This window comes from Hippocampus guttulatus, chromosome 7 (genome assembly GCF_054856545.1).
Source record: "Hippocampus guttulatus isolate MCC_2025c chromosome 7, RoL_Hgut_1.0, whole genome shotgun sequence".
NCBI lineage: Eukaryota > Metazoa > Chordata > Actinopteri > Syngnathiformes > Syngnathidae > Hippocampus > Hippocampus guttulatus.
The window spans coordinates 16,226,105-16,244,882 of NC_141267.1; the positions used below are offsets into that span (position 1 = coordinate 16,226,105).

The window sequence follows — 18,778 nt, forward strand, 5'->3', positions numbered from 1 at the left end:
TTTTAAAAAAAAGGAAACAACCTTTGAAAAATAAATTACCAAATTAAATGTTATTATTATTATTATATTATTATTAATTAAATTACAAATTATTGAGAAATAATCATTTTTAGAAAAGTATTTCAAGGAAATTAAATAAGATGAACCAAAATGACAAAAAAAAAATACTGAACCATATAGTACTTTAACAATTAAAAAAATAAACACAAATAAACACAGGAACCTAATCACTCAAAATTAATTTAGCGGTTGTCTAAAGCAGTGGTTTGGTTCTCGAATGGGGGTGCGTGAAGGCATGTCGACGGGTACATGAGATTTTAAAATGCATATATTTAAAAGGATCCCCCCCCCCAAAAAAAAATGAATTAAGAGCATGATAACAGTAGTTGCCTCCCTACCACCAAGAATAAAAAATATTTGTGAAGCTCACGCACAAGTGTATCCCTAAAATACTGTTCAATTTTCAAAAAGAAATTATACCTGTGCAACTGTCAAAAACATTTACCCCACCAAATGCTTATTGGATGGTTCCCTGACTCCTGATACAAAGGACGGGTGGAATCTCATCACTCCGGTTGTGACAAACACTAAACAGACACATAAACAAATCCCTCTTAAGCCTGCAAGTCTGATAAACCCACCCCGCTTAACAATCCCACCCGACCCCTTTCGAAGCTGATGTTAAAAACACAAACAAAACGATTAAAAGCGCATTTTGCTCGAGTGCCATACCAAAGCTGGGTTTCTTGCCCAAAAGCGCAGGCGTGAAAAATATCAGCATTGCTTTTGTCCCCCCCTTCCCAATGCCGTTTGTACACAACAGTGACTTGCGGGAGGGGAAAAAATGGAAACATACCAGCTTTTACAGACGGCGTGAACATTATTTTGGAGTGTTTTAATAACAATTCAACAATATAAATACAACCACGCAGCCAGAACATAAGCTCACTCAACAGTTGTTAATTCAAATAATAAATACAATCAAACACACTGTACTATAAATGAAGAGCAAGCACGTGAAATGATACAGAGCTCTAAACTATCATTGCTCACAATGAAGTTTTTAAGGCCGTCGACTAATTAAATACAATTTGATGAATAAAACGCAACTCAACCGTGTCCCAAATGAAGTCCTGCGGCAAGAGCATCTGTGCAGAATTGTGATTGGGAAAGAAAAAAAAAAAGGCCCCTTGAAAAAAGCCAAAATGCTCCTCAAATGGCTGCCTCAAAGCAAAATGGTTGACTTTATAGTTCTACTCACAACAGACACGCCTTGGAAAAAAAAAGATTTGATTGAACACATGCAAAATATCAGAGCATCACCTCTAAGTGTCTTTTTATGATGGTCAGGTCATCAAATTTTGCCACCGCACAAAAAAAACAAAAAATCATCTTCAGTGCAACTTTGCATCATCCGTCTAGTTGAGGAAGTTCAAATTTGGTTGAAATCTTGACAGAATCTACATTGGAACGCTGGAAATGGCAAATACGTTTTGCCATTGTAAATATGAAAAATATAAAGGTTATTTTCACATCTGAAGGCTTCGCAACCTTCAAGCAGCCTCGAATGTGTTCAATGTATCTCTCACCCTGCATTGACTGTCCACGGTGTTCTACTTTTGCGTGGCCTCTGCTCATGTCAAAGTCAACCTCGCAAGTGAACTAAAAAAAAAAAAAAAAAGGGTAAAAAGAAAGCATCCCCCCCTCCTTTTTGGCTCTCATACGGGACTATCGTCAGAGGGCATGTGGATGGGGGTGGTGGAAAGCAAGGCATGCTGGGAACAATCGACCTCCTTGGCTTTGGGGATGATCAGGTGCACTTGCTGGTCCTTTCTTCTCCACTCCGAGTACAGCTTACAGTGGAAGCGGAGGCACACCTGCGCACACATACACGCGCACGGCATTGTCATGATGACAATTCAAAATACTGTCCTGTTTTTGAATAAAGGGATTGGAAATCTCCCAGAAAAATGTCAAACCGATTCATGGCGGCAAAGCGACAGTGTTACTGCATTGGCCTGAGCACCCAAAAAGAAATAAATAAATCAGCACATGGGTGTTTTTGTTTTTTTTAAATTAAATGGGAAAAAAAAAATCCACGAAAAGGTAAATGCCTCACTGCAAATAAGCTAGGGTTATATCCGTCCCCCCAAACATCATCAAATAGCTGTTTTTTTTATTGAATAGGGGAAAAAAAAATCCAAGAAAAGGCAAATACCTCACCGCAAATATGCAAGGGTTATGTCTGCCCCCCCCCCAAAAAAAATGCAAATAAGTATGTTTTTATTAAAAAAAAAATCCACGAAAAGGCAAATGCATCACCCCCCCAAAAAAAAACATTTAAAAAGGGGGTATTAAAAATTGATCTTCAGCGAGTCTGTCTGAAATTGAGCGTAGTGAGGATGAGGATGGTGGTTACCATGGTCCAGAGGCTGTAGATGGTGAAGAGGACGAGCGTGAGCGAGATGAGGCCCGTATTCTGTAGCAAGCTGCCAAGCTGAAGATCGTCCTTGACGCCCTTCAGGCACAACCAGCCCGAAATGGTTGCCAGTGGCGTGACGAACAGGAAGCAGATGATGTCGCAGAACACCAACCTCCTCTCCTCGTACGAGCCCGGATCTCGCAGCCACTGTGTGTGGATGTCATTCATATTTACCGCCTTCACGTGACGTCTCATCAATCGTTATTATCCGGCATACTAAGCATAAATAAGACAAAACATTTTTTTCCCAGGCCCCGAATGTTTACCTCCGTGAAAGGCCGCAGTCTGCGTTGGATGCTGAAGCGAGCGTTGCACAGCTCGCAGCAGTTGGTGTTGGAGGAGGCCAGCCAGAGCTCCAGGCAGCTCTTGTGCACCGTGGCCAGCGTGCCGGTGCAGTCGCACGGGGACAGCAGGACTTCGGCGCAGCCTCCCTCGTGGCAGATGCGACAAATGGGACCATCGCTGCACACAAGCGCAGGCAGCACGGCGATCACTCAAAAGGACACTGCGAGGGTCAACTAGTCAGTCCCCTTTTACTTTTTTTATTTTGGCTTGATGCTACGATGCGACGGCAGAGGAAAAAACGTGACACAAAATTGAAATTAGTGCTGTCCTCAAAAGGCCGTGCAGTTATACTTCATTTTTGTTTTGTAGTCTTGTACAGTAAGCTGTGAGTCGTTTTCATTTATTTATCTTCAATTCAATTTTTCGCTCCAGCACTTGAGTTTTTTTTGCGCCTATCATGGGCAGCGTTTTTCACAGTCCCGTTCAGGGTTCCCACTCTTCCACTTGCTTTTTATTTATGGACCTTTGAAGGACTTTTGAGGGCTAATTTATCCACTTTTTCACCATTCAGCAGGGGATTCACGGTGGATTTAATGAACGGAAAGCCACATTTCACTGAGCTGGTGTTCAAATCATTGCTGCCAAAGGAAGGGCACATCTTTATTTTTAGGGGCAATCAGCTAACCATTTATTTGACATACTGTATGTCAAATTGGCCGAAATGACCCAAAGTGATCATCATCAGGACTGATCCTAGACAGTGGGAAAAGCAGAGCGGGAACCAGGAAGCACAATTAAGAACATCATTTCAGTTTTGATGGATTTTTATGAACTTGAAGGACCCGTGGGTACAGTGTTCATGACCTGCCTGGTAGTTCAATGGTTAGTGCATCTGTGTTGCGCTGCAGAGGTGCAGGGTTCGAATCAGGCTCTGGCCTTCCAGTACGTTCTCAAAAAAGTGCGTGGCCATTCATTTTCTGATCTTTTTCTCCGCACAACTATTTGTGCTCACACTCACATCGACGCACAGTGTGAATTGTTACTTGACTGGTAGTCAAGTAACAATTGGTCGGTGTTGCACTGCGGAGGTTACTATGCAATAATAAGGTGATTTGGGCCAAAAAAACCCCAAAAAACGACCAAGTATAGTAAAGCGTTTTTAGCCCCAAAAAAATGACCATGTATCGTAAGGCATTTTTAGCCGAAAAAAACGACCATGTATTGTAAGGCGTTTTTAGCCGAAAAAAACGACGATGTATAGTAAGGCGTTTTTAGCCGAAAAAAACGACCATGTATAGTAAGGCGTTTTTTGCCAAAAAAATGACCATGTACAGTAAGGCGTTTTTAGCCGAAAAAAACGACCATGTATAGTAAGGCGTTTTTAGCCGAAAAAAACGACCATGTACTGTAAGGCGTTTTTTAGCCGAAAATAACGACCATGTATAGTAAGGCGTTTTTAGCCGAAAAAAACGACCATGTATAGTAAGGCGTTTTTTAGCCGAAAAAAAAGACCATGTATAGTAAGACGTTTTTTGCCGAAAAACGACCATGTACAGTAAGGCGTTTTTAGCCGAAAAAAACGACCATGTATAGTAAGGCGTTTTTAACCGAAAAAAAACGACCATGTATAGTAAGGTGTTTTTAGCCGAAAAAAACGACCATGTACAGTAAGGCGTTTTTAGCCGAAAAAAACGACGATGTATTGTAAGGCGTTTTTTTAGCCGAAAAGAATGACCATGTATAGTAAGGCGTTTTTAGCCGAAAAAAAAGACCATGTATGGGAAGGCGTTTTTAGCCGAAAAAAAAGACCATTTATAGGAAGGTGTTTTTAGCCGAAAAAAACGACGATGTATAGTAAGGCGTTTTTTTAGCCGAAAAAAATGACCATGTATAGTAAGGCGTTTTTAGCCGAAAAAAAAGACCATGTATGGGAAGGCGTTTTTAGCCGAAAAAAAAGACCATTTATAGGAAGGTGTTTTTAGCCGAAAAAAACGACGATGTATAGTAAGGCGTTTTTAGCCGAAAAAAACGACCATGTATAGTAAGGCGTTTTTAGCCGAAAAAAACGACCATGTGTAGTAAGGCGTTTTTAGCCGGAAAAAAAAAGACCATGTATAGGAAGGCGTTTTTAGCCCCCCCAAAAAAACGAACATGTATTGTTTGCATATGTTCAAACCCCGCTCAATGATGTATGAAAATACACCAGTTTTCTTCCTGTAAACCCTCCAGAGTGCATGTCAAATACGCCTATCGTGCAGGTCAAGTCACAGTCACTGGTGGTGTAGAGGTATACAGCAGGCTTTCCGTTCAGGCAACCTTGGTTCAAACCCTGCTCAGTGACATGAGAAAATAAAACATCAGTTAGTTTTTCCTGCAAACCCTTCAGAGTGCATGTTAAATACCCCTAACGTGCAGAGCAAGTCACAGTCACTGGTGGTGTAGAGTTATACACGCTGGCTTTCGGTCCAGGCAACCCCGGTTCAAACCCCGGTCAGTGACGTGAGAAAATACAACACCAAACTGTTACTTTTTCCTGCAAACCCTCCAGAGTGCATGTCAAATTCGCCTGTTGTGCAAAGCAAGACACAGTCACTGGTGGTGTAGAGGTATACACGCTGGCTTTCCGTCCAGGCAGCGCGGGTTCAAACCCCGTCCAGTGACAGCATAAGTGTGAGTTCCGATGGCCTAAAGCTGGGATAGGCTCCAGAAAGTTCCCAGTGACAGGCGTTTTTAGCCGAAAAAAACGACCATGTATAGAAAGGCGTTTTTTACCGAAAAAAAGACTAAAAACGCCTTATTATACATGGTGGTTTTTTTCGGCTAAAAACACCTTACTATACATGGTCGTTTTTTTTTCGGCTAAAAATGCCTTACTATACATCGTCGTTTTTTTCTGTCTTTTTTTTCCCTCTAAAAACGCCTTACTATTTATACAGGGTCGTTTTTTTCGGCTAAAAAACGCCCATCATCGTTTTTTTGGGCTAAAAACGCCTTACTATACATGGTCGTTTTTTTTCGGCTAAAAAAAGCCTTACTACACATAGTCGTTTTTTTCGGCTAAAAAAGCCTTACTATACATGGTCGTTTTTTTCGGCTAAAAAAAACCTTACTATATATACATGGTCATTTTTTTTCGGCTAAAAAACGCCTTACTATGCATGGTCGTTTTTTTTTGCTAAAAACGCCTTACTATACATGGTCGTTTTTTTTGGGCGAAAAACGCCTTACTATACGTGGTTGTTTTTTTCGGCTAAAAACGCCTGACTATACATGGTCGTTTTTTTCTGTCATTTTTTCCCTCTAAAAACGCCTTACTATACATGGTCGTTTTTTTCGGCTAAAAAAGCCTTACTATACATGGTTGTTTTTTTCTTTCATTTTTTTCCTCTAAAAACGCCTTACTATACATGGTCGTTTTTTTCCTCTAAAAACGCCTTACTATACATGGTCGTTTTTTTCCTTTAAAAACACCTTACTATACATGGTCGTTATTTTCGGCGAAAAAGGCCTTACTATACATGGTTGTTTTTTTCTTTCATTTTTTTCCTCTAAAAACGCCTTACTATACATGGTCGTTTTTTTCCTCTAAAAACGCCTTACTATACATGGTCGTTTTTTTCCTCTAAAAACACCTTACGATACATGGTCGTTATTTTCGGCGAAAAAGGCCTTACTATACATGGTCGGTTTTTTCGGTTAAAAACGCTTTGCTATACATGGTCGTTTTTTTCTGTCATTTTTTCCCTCTAAAAACGCCTTACTATACATGGTCGTTTTTTTTTCAGCTAAAAACGCCTTACTATACAGGGTCGTTTTTTTCTGTCATTTTTTCCCTCCAAAAACGCCTTACACATGGTCGTTTTTTTTCGGCTAAAAACTTCTGACTATATGTGGTTGTTTTTTTTCTGCTAAAAACGCCTTACTATACATGGTCTTTTTTTTTAGCTAAAAATGCCTTCCTATACATGGTCGTTTTTTTCGGCTAAAAACGCCTTATTATACATGGTCGTTGTTTTCGGCTAAAAAACGCCTTACTATACATCGTCGTTTTTTTCGGCTAAAAATGCCTTATTATACATGGTCGTTTTTTTCTAGCTAAAAATGCCTTACTATACATGGTCGTTTTTTTCGGCTAAAAGCGCCTTACTATACATGGTGGTTTTTTTGGGCGAAAAACGCCTTACTATACGTGGTTGTTTTTTTCGGCTAAAAACGCCTGACTATACATGGTCGTTTTTTTCTGTCATTTTTTCCCTCTAAAAACGCCTTACTATACATGGTCGTTTTTTTCGGCTAAAAAAGCCTTACTATACATGGTTGTTTTTTTCTTTCATTTTTTCCTCTAAAAACGCCTTACTATACATGGTCGTTTTTTTCCTCTAAAAACGCCTTACTATACATGGTCGTTTTTTTCCTTTAAAAACACCTTACTATACATGGTCGTTATTTTCGGCGAAAAAGGCCTTACTATACATGGTTGTTTTTTTCTTTCATTTTTTTCCTCTAAAAACGCCTTACTATACATGGTCGTTTTTTTCCTCTAAAAACGCCTTATACATAGTCGTTTTTTTCCTCTAAAAACACCTTACTATACATGGTCGTTATTTTCGGCGAAAAAGGCCTTACTATACATGGTCGGTTTTTTCGGTTAAAAACGCTTTGCTATACATGGTCGTTTTTTTCTGTCATTTTTTCCCTCTAAAAACGCCTTACTATACATTGTCGTTTTTTTTTCAGCTAAAAACGCCTTACTATACAGGGTCGTTTTTTTTCTGTCATTTTTTCCCTCCAAAAACGCCTTACACATGGTCGTTTTTTTTCGGCTAAAAACTTCTGACTATACGTGGTTGTTTTTTTTCTGCTAAAAACGCCTTACTATACATGGTCGTTTTTTTTTTTAGCTAAAAATGCCTTACTATACATGGTCGTTTTTTTCGGCTAAAAACGCCTTATTATACATGGTCGTTGTTTTCGGCTAAAAAAACGCCTTACTATACATCGTCGTTTTTTTCGGCTAAAAATGCCTTATTATACATGGTCGTTTTTTTTTTAGCTAAAAATGCCTTACTATACATGGTCGTTTTTTTCGGCTAAAAGCGCCTTACTATACATGGTGGTTTTTTTTCGGCTAAAAACGCCTTCCTATCCATGGTCATTTTTTCGGCAAAAAACGCCTTACTATACATATTCTTTATTTTTAGGCTAAAAAAAGCCTTACTATACATGGTCGCTTTTTTCGGCTAAAAACGCCTTACTATGCATGGTTGTTTATTTTTAGGCTAAAAACGCCTTACTATGCATGGTTGTTTATTTTTAGGCTAAAAAAGCCTTACTATACATGGTCGTTTTTTTCGGCTAAAAACGCCTTACTATACATGGTCGTTTTTTTCGGCTAAAAACGCCTTACTATACATGGTCGTTTTTTTCGGCTAAAAACGCCTTACTATACATGGTCTTTTTTTCCGGCAAAAAACGCCTTACTATACATGGTCGTTTTTTTCCTTTAAAAACACCTTACTATACATGGTCGTTATTTTCGGCGAAAAAGGCCTTACTATACATGGTCGTTTTTTTTTTTTAGCTAAAAATGCCTTACTATACATGGTCGTTTTTTTCGGCTAAAAACGCCTTATTATACATGGTCGTTGTTTTCGGCTAAAAAAACGCCTTACTATACATCGTCGTTTTTTTCGGCTAAAAATGCCTTATTATACATGGTCGTTTTTTTTTTAGCTAAAAATGCCTTACTATACATGGTCGTTTTTTTCGGCTAAAAACGCCTTACTATACATGGTCGTTTTTTTCGGCTAAAAACGCCTTACTATACATGGTCGTTTTTTTCGGCTAAAAACGCCTTACTATACATGGTCTTTTTTTCCGGCAAAAAACGCCTTACTATACATGGTCGTTTTTTTCCTTTAAAAACACCTTACTATACATGGTCGTTATTTTCGGCGAAAAAGGCCTTACTATACATGGTCGTTTTTTTTTTTTAGCTAAAAATGCCTTACTATACATGGTAGTTTTTTTCGGCTAAAAACGCCTTATTATACATGGTCGTTTTTTTTCGGCTAAAAACGCCTTCCTATCCATGGTCATTTTTTCGGCAAAAAACGCCTTACTATACATATTCTTTATTTTTAGGCTAAAAAAAGCCTTACTATACATGGTCGCTTTTTTCGGCTAAAAACGCCTTACTATGCATGGTTGTTTATTTTTAGGCTAAAAACGCCTTACTATGCATGGTTGTTTATTTTTAGGCTAAAAAAGCCTTACTATACATGGTCGTTTTTTTCGGCTAAAAACGCCTTACTATACATGGTCGTTTTTTTCGGCTAAAAACGCCTTACTATACATGGTCTTTTTTTCCGGCAAAAAACGCCTTACTATACATGGTCGTTTTTTTCCTTTAAAAACACCTTACTATACATGGTCGTTATTTTCGGCGAAAAAGGCCTTACTATACATGGTCGTTTTTTTTTTTTTAGCTAAAAATGCCTTACTATACATGGTCGTTTTTTTCGGCTAAAAACGCCTTATTATACATGGTCGTTGTTTTCGGCTAAAAAAACGCCTTACTATACATCGTCGTTTTTTTCGGCTAAAAATGCCTTATTATACATGGTCGTTTTTTTTTTGCTAAAAATGCCTTACTATAGTTGGTCGTTTTTTTCGGCTAAAAGCGCCTTACTATACATGGTCGTTTTTTTCGGCTAAAAACGCCTTCCTATCCATGGTCATTTTTTCGGCAAAAAACGCCTTACTATACATATTCTTTATTTTTAGGCTAAAAAAAGCCTTACTATACATGGTCGCTTTTTTCGGCTAAAAACGCCTTACTATACATCGTCGTTTTTTTCGGCTAAAAACGCCTTACTATGCATGGTTGTTTATTTTTAGGCTAAAAAAGCCTTACTATACATGGTCGTTTTTTTCGGCTAAAAACGCCTTACTAATACATGGTCGTTTTTTTCGGCTAAAAACGCCTTACTATACATGGTCGTTTTTTTCGGCTAAAAACGCCTTACTATACATGGTCTTTTTTTCCGGCAAAAAACGCCTTACTATACATGGTCGTTTTTTTCCTTTAAAAACACCTTACTATACATGGTCGTTATTTTCGGCGAAAAAGGCCTTACTATACATGGTTGTTTTTTTCTTTCATTTTTTCCTCTAAAAACGCCTTACTATACATGGTCGTTTTTTTCCTCTAAAAACGCCTTACTATACATGGTCGTTTTTTTCCTCTAAAAACACCTTACTATACATGGTCGTTATTTTCGGCGAAAAAGGCCTTACTATACATGGTCGGTTTTTTCGGTTAAAAACGCTTTGCTATACATGGTCGTTTTTTTCTGTCATTTTTTCCCTCTAAAAACGCCTTACTATACATGGTCGTTTTTTTTTCAGCTAAAAACGCCTTACTATACAGGGTCGTTTTTTTCTGTCATTTTTTCCCTCCAAAAACGCCTTACACATGGTCGGTTTTTTTCGGCTAAAAACTTCTGACTATACGTGGTTGTTTTTTTTCTGCTAAAAACGCCTTACTATACATGGTCGTTTTTTTTTTAGCTAAAAATGCCTTACTATACATGGTCGTTTTTTTCGGCTAAAAACGCCTTATTATACATGGTCGTTGTTTTCGGCTAAAAAACGCCTTACTATATATCGTCGTTTTTTTCGGCTAAAAATGCCTTATTATACATGGTCGTTTTTTTTAGCTAAAAATGCCTTACTATACATGGTCGTTTTTTTCGGCTAAAAGCGCCTTACTATACATGGTCGTTTTTTTCGGCTAAAAACGCCTTCCTATCCATGGTCATTTTTTCGGCAAAAAACGCCTTACTATACATATTCTTTATTTTTAGGCTAAAAAAAGCCTTACTATATATACATGGTCGCTTTTTTCGGCTAAAAACGCCTTACTATACATCGTCGTTTTTTTCGGCTAAAAACGCCTTACTATACATGGTTGTTTATTTTTAGGCTAAAAAAGCCTTACTATACATGGTCGTTTTTTTCGGCTAAAAACGCCTTACTATACATGGTCGTTTTTTTCGGCTAAAAACGCCTTACTATACATGGTCTTTTTTTCCGGCAAAAAACGCCTTACTATACATGGTCGTTTTTTTCGGCTAAAAACGCCTTACTATACATGGTCATTTTTTTCGGCTAAAAACGCCTTACTATACATGGTCGTTTTTTTTAGCTAAAAACGCCTTACTATACATGGTCGTTTTTTTTTAGCTAAAAATGCCTTACTATACATGGTCGTTTTTTTCGGCTAAAAACGCCTTATTATACATGGTCGTTGTTTTCGGCTAAAAAACGCCTTACTATACATGGTCGTTTTTTTCGGCTAAAAACGCCTTACTATACATGGTCGTTTTTTTTTAGCTAAAAATGCCTTACTATACATGGTCGTTTTTTCGGCAAAAAACGCCTTACTATACATACTTTTTTTTAGGCTAAAAAAAGCCTTACTATACATGGTCGTTTTTTTCGGCTAAAACGCCTTACTATACATGGTCGTTTTTTTCGGCTAAAAACGCCTTACTATACATGGTCGTTTTTTTCGGCTAAAAACGCCTTACCATACATGGTCGTTTTTTTCGGCTAAAAAACGCCTTACTATACATGGTCGCTTTTTTCGGCTAAAAACGCCTTATCATACATGGTCGTTTTTTTCGGCTAAAAAACGCCTTACTATACATGGTCGCTTTTTTCGGCTAAAAACGCCTTACTATACATGGTTGTTTTTTTTTTGTAGCTAAAAATGCCTTACTATACTTGGTCGGGGTTTTTTTCGGCCCAAAACGCCTAACTGTACATGGTCGTTTTATTCGGCCGATACACAAATGAAATGAACACCACAGGTTAATTTTTAAGTATTTTTATTGATTTTAGAAGCTTTCCCTGATCATTAAGGACCATTAAGAACATAATTTTACAATTTCTTTTTTTATGTATTTTAATGAACTTTAAGGACCCGTGGGAACCCTGTCGTTTTGTTCAGCGGAGATGTCGGCGCTGTTGGACAAGTGTGCGTGGTCCGGCTGGATGGATGGCTAGTGGAGGCGAGGATGAGAATAGAGGGGCGTCAGCGCGGATTTGGAACTCACAGTCGCCGCTCGGAATTGAAGTGGGACGGGAGAAGTGAAGCGAACCAATCTCTTTTTTTTTCGTCAATGGACACTACAGCTTCATGTTTACTTTCAAACTTAGCTTGTAGCAGACGCGTGCACATTTTCAGCGAGATGTCTCTGATCTACTGGTGAAAGGACACTTAGATCCTCTCCTCTTTCATCTAGAACTGCTTAACAAAGTGCATCCAGGAATAGTGGTTACAATTGCATGATTATCCGTGTCTTATGTTGTGTTGTGTAATATTATTTTGTTATTTTATGTTGACTGTTCTGCACTTTGTTACAGCTGCAGCTGTTGTGAAAGCGCTATATAAATAAAGATGTATCTTGATTTATTTTCACACCGATAGGACTGTAAGAATGTTCAAATGTGACCTATAAACATTGCCTGCAGTGAATAAACCTGAATGTGTCCAAGGGTGTTTTGGTACGCAAACAAACCTTGGCAGGGTTTTGATGACGGATGACGGCGAGTGTCCTTCAACTATTGTGACCTGTCCGGCGCAGTGTGCCGGCCACTCGCTGCCTTCTCCGCCATTGCTGCCTCCTTCTTCCTCCACGCTCCTTTGAACATCTTTTGGACTGTGACATCGGGCGTCGGGCAGGTGGCAGCAACCGCCCGTCGTCATGTTTCAAGGGCGCCCGGGTGTGGCGTCAAGTTTGGATCACGGTGTTTTGCAGTTTCTGCAAATACAAGACAAATTTGTTCAAGTAAACTAGAGCAAGACTGCCTTAAAAGTAGGGATGAATGAGTTTGAAAAATGTAACTGCCAAAATCCCCCCCCACTCCCTGCGCTTAATCAATATTGCCCAATGCTGAGCGATAGCACACGGGGGAACCACAATGACATTACGTGTGAGTCTCTGTCAGCGTGTGGCTTATGTGCAATTAGCTCGGGTAAAAATGGAAGTGCCACGAGGTGTGCTCGGACAATTGACAAGAACTCGGCCTTACGTCAGCTGCGGCGCGAGCGCAGTGCAGGCGGCTGATAAACAGCTGGCTGCACCGTGATAACCCCCACATGAAAGATAAGATGACGGCAGCAGACAAATGTGTCCCGTTTAAAAAAAAAAAAAAAACACCATCTAATCCTGTGGATTTAACTGTGTGTTTTTTTTTAAGCATGGCAGATGGTGACCAAAACACCGCCGTTGAATCACTCAATATGTTGATGTTATAAATTAGCCGCATATAAAAAGTCTACACACCCCTCATCAAATGCCAGGTTTTCGTGATTAAATAAAAATCTCATTTCAAAAACTCGCACGTTCTGCAAGAAAGGAGCTAAAAACCTACGAGAAATTGCTGATCTTGAATTTAAATGGTGAATTCCGGACAGAGCCACACCTCGGTTTTCAGAGGATGCACAGAGGTGCAAACCTTTTAATTTCAGCCATTTACTTATGGCACTTCTTGAAAACATTTTTATTATTATTTTTTAAATCAAGGAAATTGTCATGTTATCGATAACATTAACGGTGGAAAAAAATTGTGTTTGCACATTACCAATGTCTTGCTTTGAATATAATTTTTAAAAAATTGTTCTACACTGGCTGTCATTTGATACAAACAACAGCCGGGGGCCCACTCAAAAGGGGGGGGGGGGAGAAAAAAGCTATTAAGGTACCACCAAAAGTTGTAATTTTATTCAAAAAGAATCATAACATTACAAAAAAAAAAGCAGTCATAACATTACCGGTACAAGAAATAAGTACTAGTAATAACATTTTCAAGAAGAAAGTTGCAGTGGGGCAAAAATAAACTTACAAAAAAAATACATCAGTACAAGAAAAGTCAGAAAATATTGCAAAGAATGTTGTGAGAAAAGAAGTCATATTACAGTAAGTTGTCATGTAACCTAGCCATTGCAAAATTACTATTAACGTCATTATAGGAGTAAAACCTCTCCCACATTTATCGTTTAAAAAAAATCATTAAATTATACATTTGTAGAATTAAAGTGGTTGGCCAAAGCAAGTTCCTATTATTGGTATTCATTCACAAAATGGGGATTAAGATATAAAGATATAAAACTGACGTTTTAAAAAAAAACAGCTATTTGCACTCTTTCACTCGAAACCAAATGTCACTCCTCAAATCAAAAGTAAAAAAACGCATTTTTCCTGACATTTTCATAAAGTCTTTGGCTTTCTGCCGCAAATTTGGTATCGACTATTTACGACTATCACGTGCAGCAGAGGTCACCTTTGCCATTGCCAACATCACACACACAAACAACATTATGCTTTCAATAGACATACATACATACAAGGTGCTCATCCAGGAATTAGACCGTTGTTAAGTGTGAAAACCCCCCCAAAACAAACAAAAAAACACAGCAAAATCAAGACAACTTACCACTTAAAACTTTGGTGATGACAATTTATGACGGCATCTTTGTTCGTTTCTGACACTCTTTAATCCACAGGGTTTGGCCCGAAAAACGACCTGAACGAAGTGCGAGCTAGCTCGACAAAAGTGCGGTCCGGTCGACTTCCACTTTGCTCAGCTGGGGGTGGACAACGCGCAGACTGGACTTGCATCTAAAACTCTCCCTCGGAGGCTTGTCAAAAGTTGCAGTCCAGAAGGCAAAACACGATGTTATTAAACCGGACCACGTGACTTTTTGGATGACGTCAACACGCACCACGTGAAGACAGTCGACCCCCCGTACTGTCGGTTTGACCCTCGCGGAACCCCCCCCCCCCCCCCCACCTGCCCCTATATCGCCATCTTTAAACGACCCATGTCGCATTTTGACTTTTTTTCCCCTTTAAACACGACTAAAATCTTTAGTATCCTTAAACAGATCATTAGTTCATATCCCTACAATGTTATGAATAAATACAAAATAATCAGTATTTGGTAAAAAAAAATTCTAGAAAAAAAAAGACAAAATGGGGAGGGTGTAATATTATTTTAAAATTTTCGTGTGGTTTTTGCGGAAAACACATTGAAATTATCAGCATTTTAAAAAAGATTTTTGAAGGGTTGTAAACAAAAAGAAAAAAATAACTCCAGAACGGGCATCAATTATATGCAGATTTGCTGAATAGTGGTCATCAACTACTGTATTTGCATTTGGGGGACTTTCACATCCGTACTATCCAAATCTTGAATCCGAATGTTTCACTACCAAGTGTGGATTACTGAACATCCTCCCACTTCATGAGCAAGAATCCTTCTTGACAATTATTACCAAACAATTGAATTACCTCAGTGTTTTTACTGTAACTGATAGGAGCATGAATCAACATTAAAAATAAATGGACATTTCGACCCGTTGTAATACGCACTTCCTCGTGATGAATAGCATCAACCGTGTCAAGGTCACTCCACTTTGAAACTCTCACATTGTTCATATTTGTGTATAAGAGTTTCTCCAATGCCTTCATCGATTAAAAATAATGTTGCAATCAAAAAAAAAAATCCACCTTCCAGAAGATGCAATACTACCCCAAATTCTTAATTTTCTGTGACCTGACAACCTGATAAGCTGTCCACTGTAATAACTTCTGTCCCTGAAAGGGTTAAATAAATGACCAACAACTGATTTGATGCTCTTCACATCCCGTCTGGCATCATAACCACTCGGAACCCATCAAAGACGGAGAAGTGCATGCCCACTAAGTCCGCATGAATTCTCAAGTATCGGAAGCAAGAAGGCATGAAGAAAATGTTATTGCGTCACAGCAACATGCACTAGTTCCTGTAACCGACGTCACTTTTGTAGAATGCTACTCCCAACGTGCGGCCAGTTTTGCTGGGAAACGCTGATTGACGAACACGCCGCTCCAAAAATACATTTGTCGTTGGCTTTATTGACGCATCAGCAATTTTCACGAGAAATATCTGACACACACAAGTCATGCACATCCTTCCCTGCATTGGTAAAACACTTACTGGATGTGTGTCAAGACTCTGGTGTGAATCATTTTAGCTTTGAAATGTTACCGGATGTCGGCAATGTAAAAAAAATAAAAAATAACAACACTGAAATGATTGGACATGTAAAAGTGTGCCAGCTGGTTGATTGGAAGCTTTTTGCAACATTAATTTGATTTATAGAATCTTGAAATGCAGCTGTTCATGATTGCATGTTATCTTGCTTTGGTGTGTGCGTGTTAACAAAACAAAACGGATGGCTTTCATACTTGGGAGTCAAGACAGTCACGGCCGCTCTGCTTTCAGGCATCATGTCTGCTCCGAGATGGGGGGGGGGAGTCGAAATCCACACTTTCAATGTCTGGGATATTGAGAAACGCTTCACATCCCCTCGCCGTCGCTCTCGATGCGACTGGGTCAATGGGAATGGGATTGAAGTCAAAGTGAGGAGGAAGGAGGGAGGGATTTCAACCCAAACAAACAAACAAAAAAAAAGTTCACAGGCTCTGGCAGCATGCCATTTTGTTGCCCCTCTGTCCGTCGGTGGTGGGTGGCACGCTGATGTCTACCACGTTGTTGCCAGGGGAGTCGTCGTGCGCTGATCTGTCCGATATTTGCTTCTGGGACACGATGCGGTAAATTTCTGCCAAGGAGGCAAATACATTAAAAAAAATAATAATAATAACTTTGTGGGTTAAACAAACACAACTCTCCTCTTTACCTGTGAGGATGTTCTTGAAGGCTTCTTCCACATTTGTGGAGTCCAAGGCAGAAGTCTCGATGAATGACAGCGTGTTTTTTTCTGTGATGTAAAGAACAGCACTGAGAATGGGATCATACGGAATATTTTTCATTACATTTTGAGTACTAAATATCAGTTCCACTTTCACAAAAAAGTATTTAAAAAATCAAATATAACATAAAAGCAGGTCACCTTTAACCTACGGTGGCACATGACTACCATCACTGGAAACTATTAGCAGAGGTCTGAAATCAGCTGTATTTTATTTTCCATTTTGCACACGACAAGATCCTCTTGTTGTATGTTGTCTTGAGAGGGAAGAAATTTCATCTGTGCTGTATGTTGCACATACAGCACATTTGACAATAAAGTTGACTTGATACTTGATGACATCTAACCTCGCCCCCCCAAAAAATAATTTCTTCATTGTAAAGTTGAACAAAACTGAAGGACTAAAAGCACTGTTAAAGGGTCAAACGTTCTTCCTGTAATTCAGAACAGAAATTATTTTACTCATCAGAATTTTATTCTACCAAATATCTATTTTTGCTATGTTTTTTTTCCCACAGTGAGACAAGTTAGCTAAAAAGGTCCCCAGGGTTGATGGTGAAATTGAAGAATGAGGTGAATTTACCGGCAAAGGCCCGCGCCTCGTCGGTGGGCACGGCCCTGAGGTGTCGCAGGTCGCTCTTGTTCCCCACCAGCATGATGACGATGTTGTTGTCAGCGTGGTCCCTCAGCTCCTTCAGCCAGCGCTCCACGTTCTCGTACGTCAGGTGCTTGGCGATGTCGTACACCAGCAGAGCGCCCACCGCGCCCCGGTAGTACCTAAGACCGGTAAACACGGTCATCTCGTTCGTTCGCAAATCAAACGCACCAGGACAATCTTGGGGAAGAGGAGGAAGGACACTCACGCTGAGGTGATGGCTCGGTAGCGTTCCTGTCCGGCTGTGTCCCAAATCTGAGCCTTGATGGTCTTGCCGTCCACCTGCAGGCTGCGGGTGGCGAACTCTACCCCGATGGTGCTCTTGCTCTCCAGGTTGAATTCGTTTCTGGTGAAGCGTGACAGCAGGTTGCTCTTGCCTACTCCGGAGTCTCCGATCAGCACGACTGCAAGCAACCAAACAACAGGTTGTGAGATATATGGGGATGTTTTTATACTGGGGTTGCCAAATGTTTTGACACGTTTTCATAGTTCAATAACACATCCAATTCTTGCTTTAATTATTTAAAATTTAAAGATGTGACAAAGCAAAATCAAAGTAAATTTAAAGTCTTCATTTGAAAGGAGATGAATTTTTTTTCCACTTTCACACTTAGGTGTCTTACTAACATCTCTGACATTTTTTTGTCCGCACTGTCAGACGATCAGGAGTCAAGGTGTACCAATTACTACTTTGCTATTAGATGAATAGAAAACTACAAATAGGTGTGTGTGTGTGTGTTCATTGTTTTGAGTGACTCTTGAAGTTTCATTATTATCATATTTAGGATTTAAAATATGAATTGAGCTCGCATTGACTGCCCAGCTCACAAACATCTGTTTTGCAAGGTTGGTGACGTCACTCAGTGCCGACTACGTCCATGTTAGCTACTTAACCCCGTAGCTTGTTTCCCGGATCGCTTGGGATCATGGCCTCTACGGCAGTTTTAGAAAGTATGACCCATGAATATCATGTTAACGAACAACATGGTATCTTTTTTGGAATACCTTTTCTAACGTTGGGCAATTTGCGCGTTTCTGTTCCCTCGGGAGCTAACTTTAGCATTTCCGTTGTTTTGTGTCACTTCCTTGTGTCACGGACTAATAACGATCGCCAGCGTCGAGCGTTGCTGTTCATCCGCCCCCCGAAGGCCTTACCTTTGAATAAATAATCGTATTCATCATCTCGGTTTCCCATTTTTCCCCCGCGGTGATTAGCGTCTGACTGTTACTTTTTCCAAATATTGCCCAACGGACAAACTCCGCCCTCAAGCAGGAAAATGCATGCGTCACCACATGGAGCACGTGACATTGAATATGTTATTTACGTATGTGATTGACAGCTATGTCGACGAATCGGTTGCTTGTAAAGAATCGCGGGACGAATCAATGCAGGAAGAGGCCATTGCGCTGAAACCACGATCCACTTCATAATACAGTACATTAGTTTTTAATTAGTCCTTCATTTTCTATTCCGCTTATCATTAATACATTACATTAAATAATTTAAAAATATATTTTATTTACGACTACT

The 18,778-nt window shown here is 39.4% G+C and overlaps 2 protein-coding genes across 4 annotated transcripts; both read right to left on the reverse strand.

The window, feature by feature from the left end:
- Positions 1-880: 880 nt before the first annotated feature.
- LOC147202604 (E3 ubiquitin-protein ligase MARCHF2-like) lies at positions 881-14,589 on the reverse strand. 2 transcript variants are annotated; one of them, XR_015101347.1, is made up of 6 exons: positions 14,273-14,589; positions 12,355-12,597; positions 2,749-2,944; positions 2,420-2,629; positions 1,590-1,877; positions 881-1,473 (listed from the first exon to the last, which is right to left on the reverse strand). XR_015101347.1 is itself a non-coding variant. In XM_086115271.1 (5 exons), exons 2-5 carry the CDS (start codon positions 12,540-12,542, stop codon positions 1,719-1,721), a joined length of 753 nt encoding a protein of 250 aa, XP_085971397.1. In that variant the 5' UTR covers positions 12,543-12,597; positions 14,273-14,589; the 3' UTR covers positions 881-1,718. The 2 variants fall into 2 exon arrangements, 1 of the variants encoding a protein (XP_085971397.1); XM_086115271.1 differs by having other exon boundaries at positions 881-1,877.
- A 1,126-nt stretch (positions 14,590-15,715) lies between these two features.
- LOC147202605 (ras-related protein Rab-11B-like) lies at positions 15,716-18,542 on the reverse strand. 2 transcript variants are annotated; one of them, XM_086115568.1, is made up of 5 exons: positions 18,403-18,542; positions 17,456-17,651; positions 17,176-17,369; positions 16,521-16,601; positions 15,716-16,442 (listed from the first exon to the last, which is right to left on the reverse strand). In XM_086115568.1, the coding sequence occupies exons 1-5, from the start codon at positions 18,440-18,442 to the stop codon at positions 16,297-16,299; spliced, it is 657 nt and encodes a 218-aa protein (XP_085971694.1). In that variant the 5' UTR covers positions 18,443-18,542; the 3' UTR covers positions 15,716-16,296. The 2 variants fall into 2 exon arrangements, with proteins under 2 accessions (XP_085971694.1, XP_085971693.1); XM_086115567.1 differs by having other exon boundaries at positions 15,716-16,601.
- Positions 18,543-18,778: the final 236 nt, after the last annotated feature.

Bases quoted from the DNA above. Each gene is read 5' to 3' on its own strand.
- LOC147202604 (XM_086115271.1), bottom strand. From the start codon at position 12,542: ATGACGACGGGCGGTTGCTGCCACCTGCCCGACGCCCGATGTCACAGT. The intron at 2,945-12,354 runs GTTTGTTTGCGT...GCTTGTGTGCAG, and splicing joins GTCATCAAAACCCTGCCAAG to CGATGGTCCCATTTGTCGCA. The intron at 1,878-2,419 runs GTAACCACCATC...ATGTGTGCGCAG, and splicing joins TCTACAGCCTCTGGACCATG to GTGTGCCTCCGCTTCCACTG.
- LOC147202605 (XM_086115567.1), bottom strand. From the start codon at position 18,442: ATGGGAAACCGAGATGATGAATACGATTATTTATTCAAAG. The intron at 17,652-18,402 runs GTAAGGCCTTCG...GGTTGCTTGCAG, and splicing joins ATACGATTATTTATTCAAAG to TCGTGCTGATCGGAGACTCC. The intron at 17,370-17,455 runs GTGAGTGTCCTT...TACCGGTCTTAG, and splicing joins TACCGAGCCATCACCTCAGC to GTACTACCGGGGCGCGGTGG.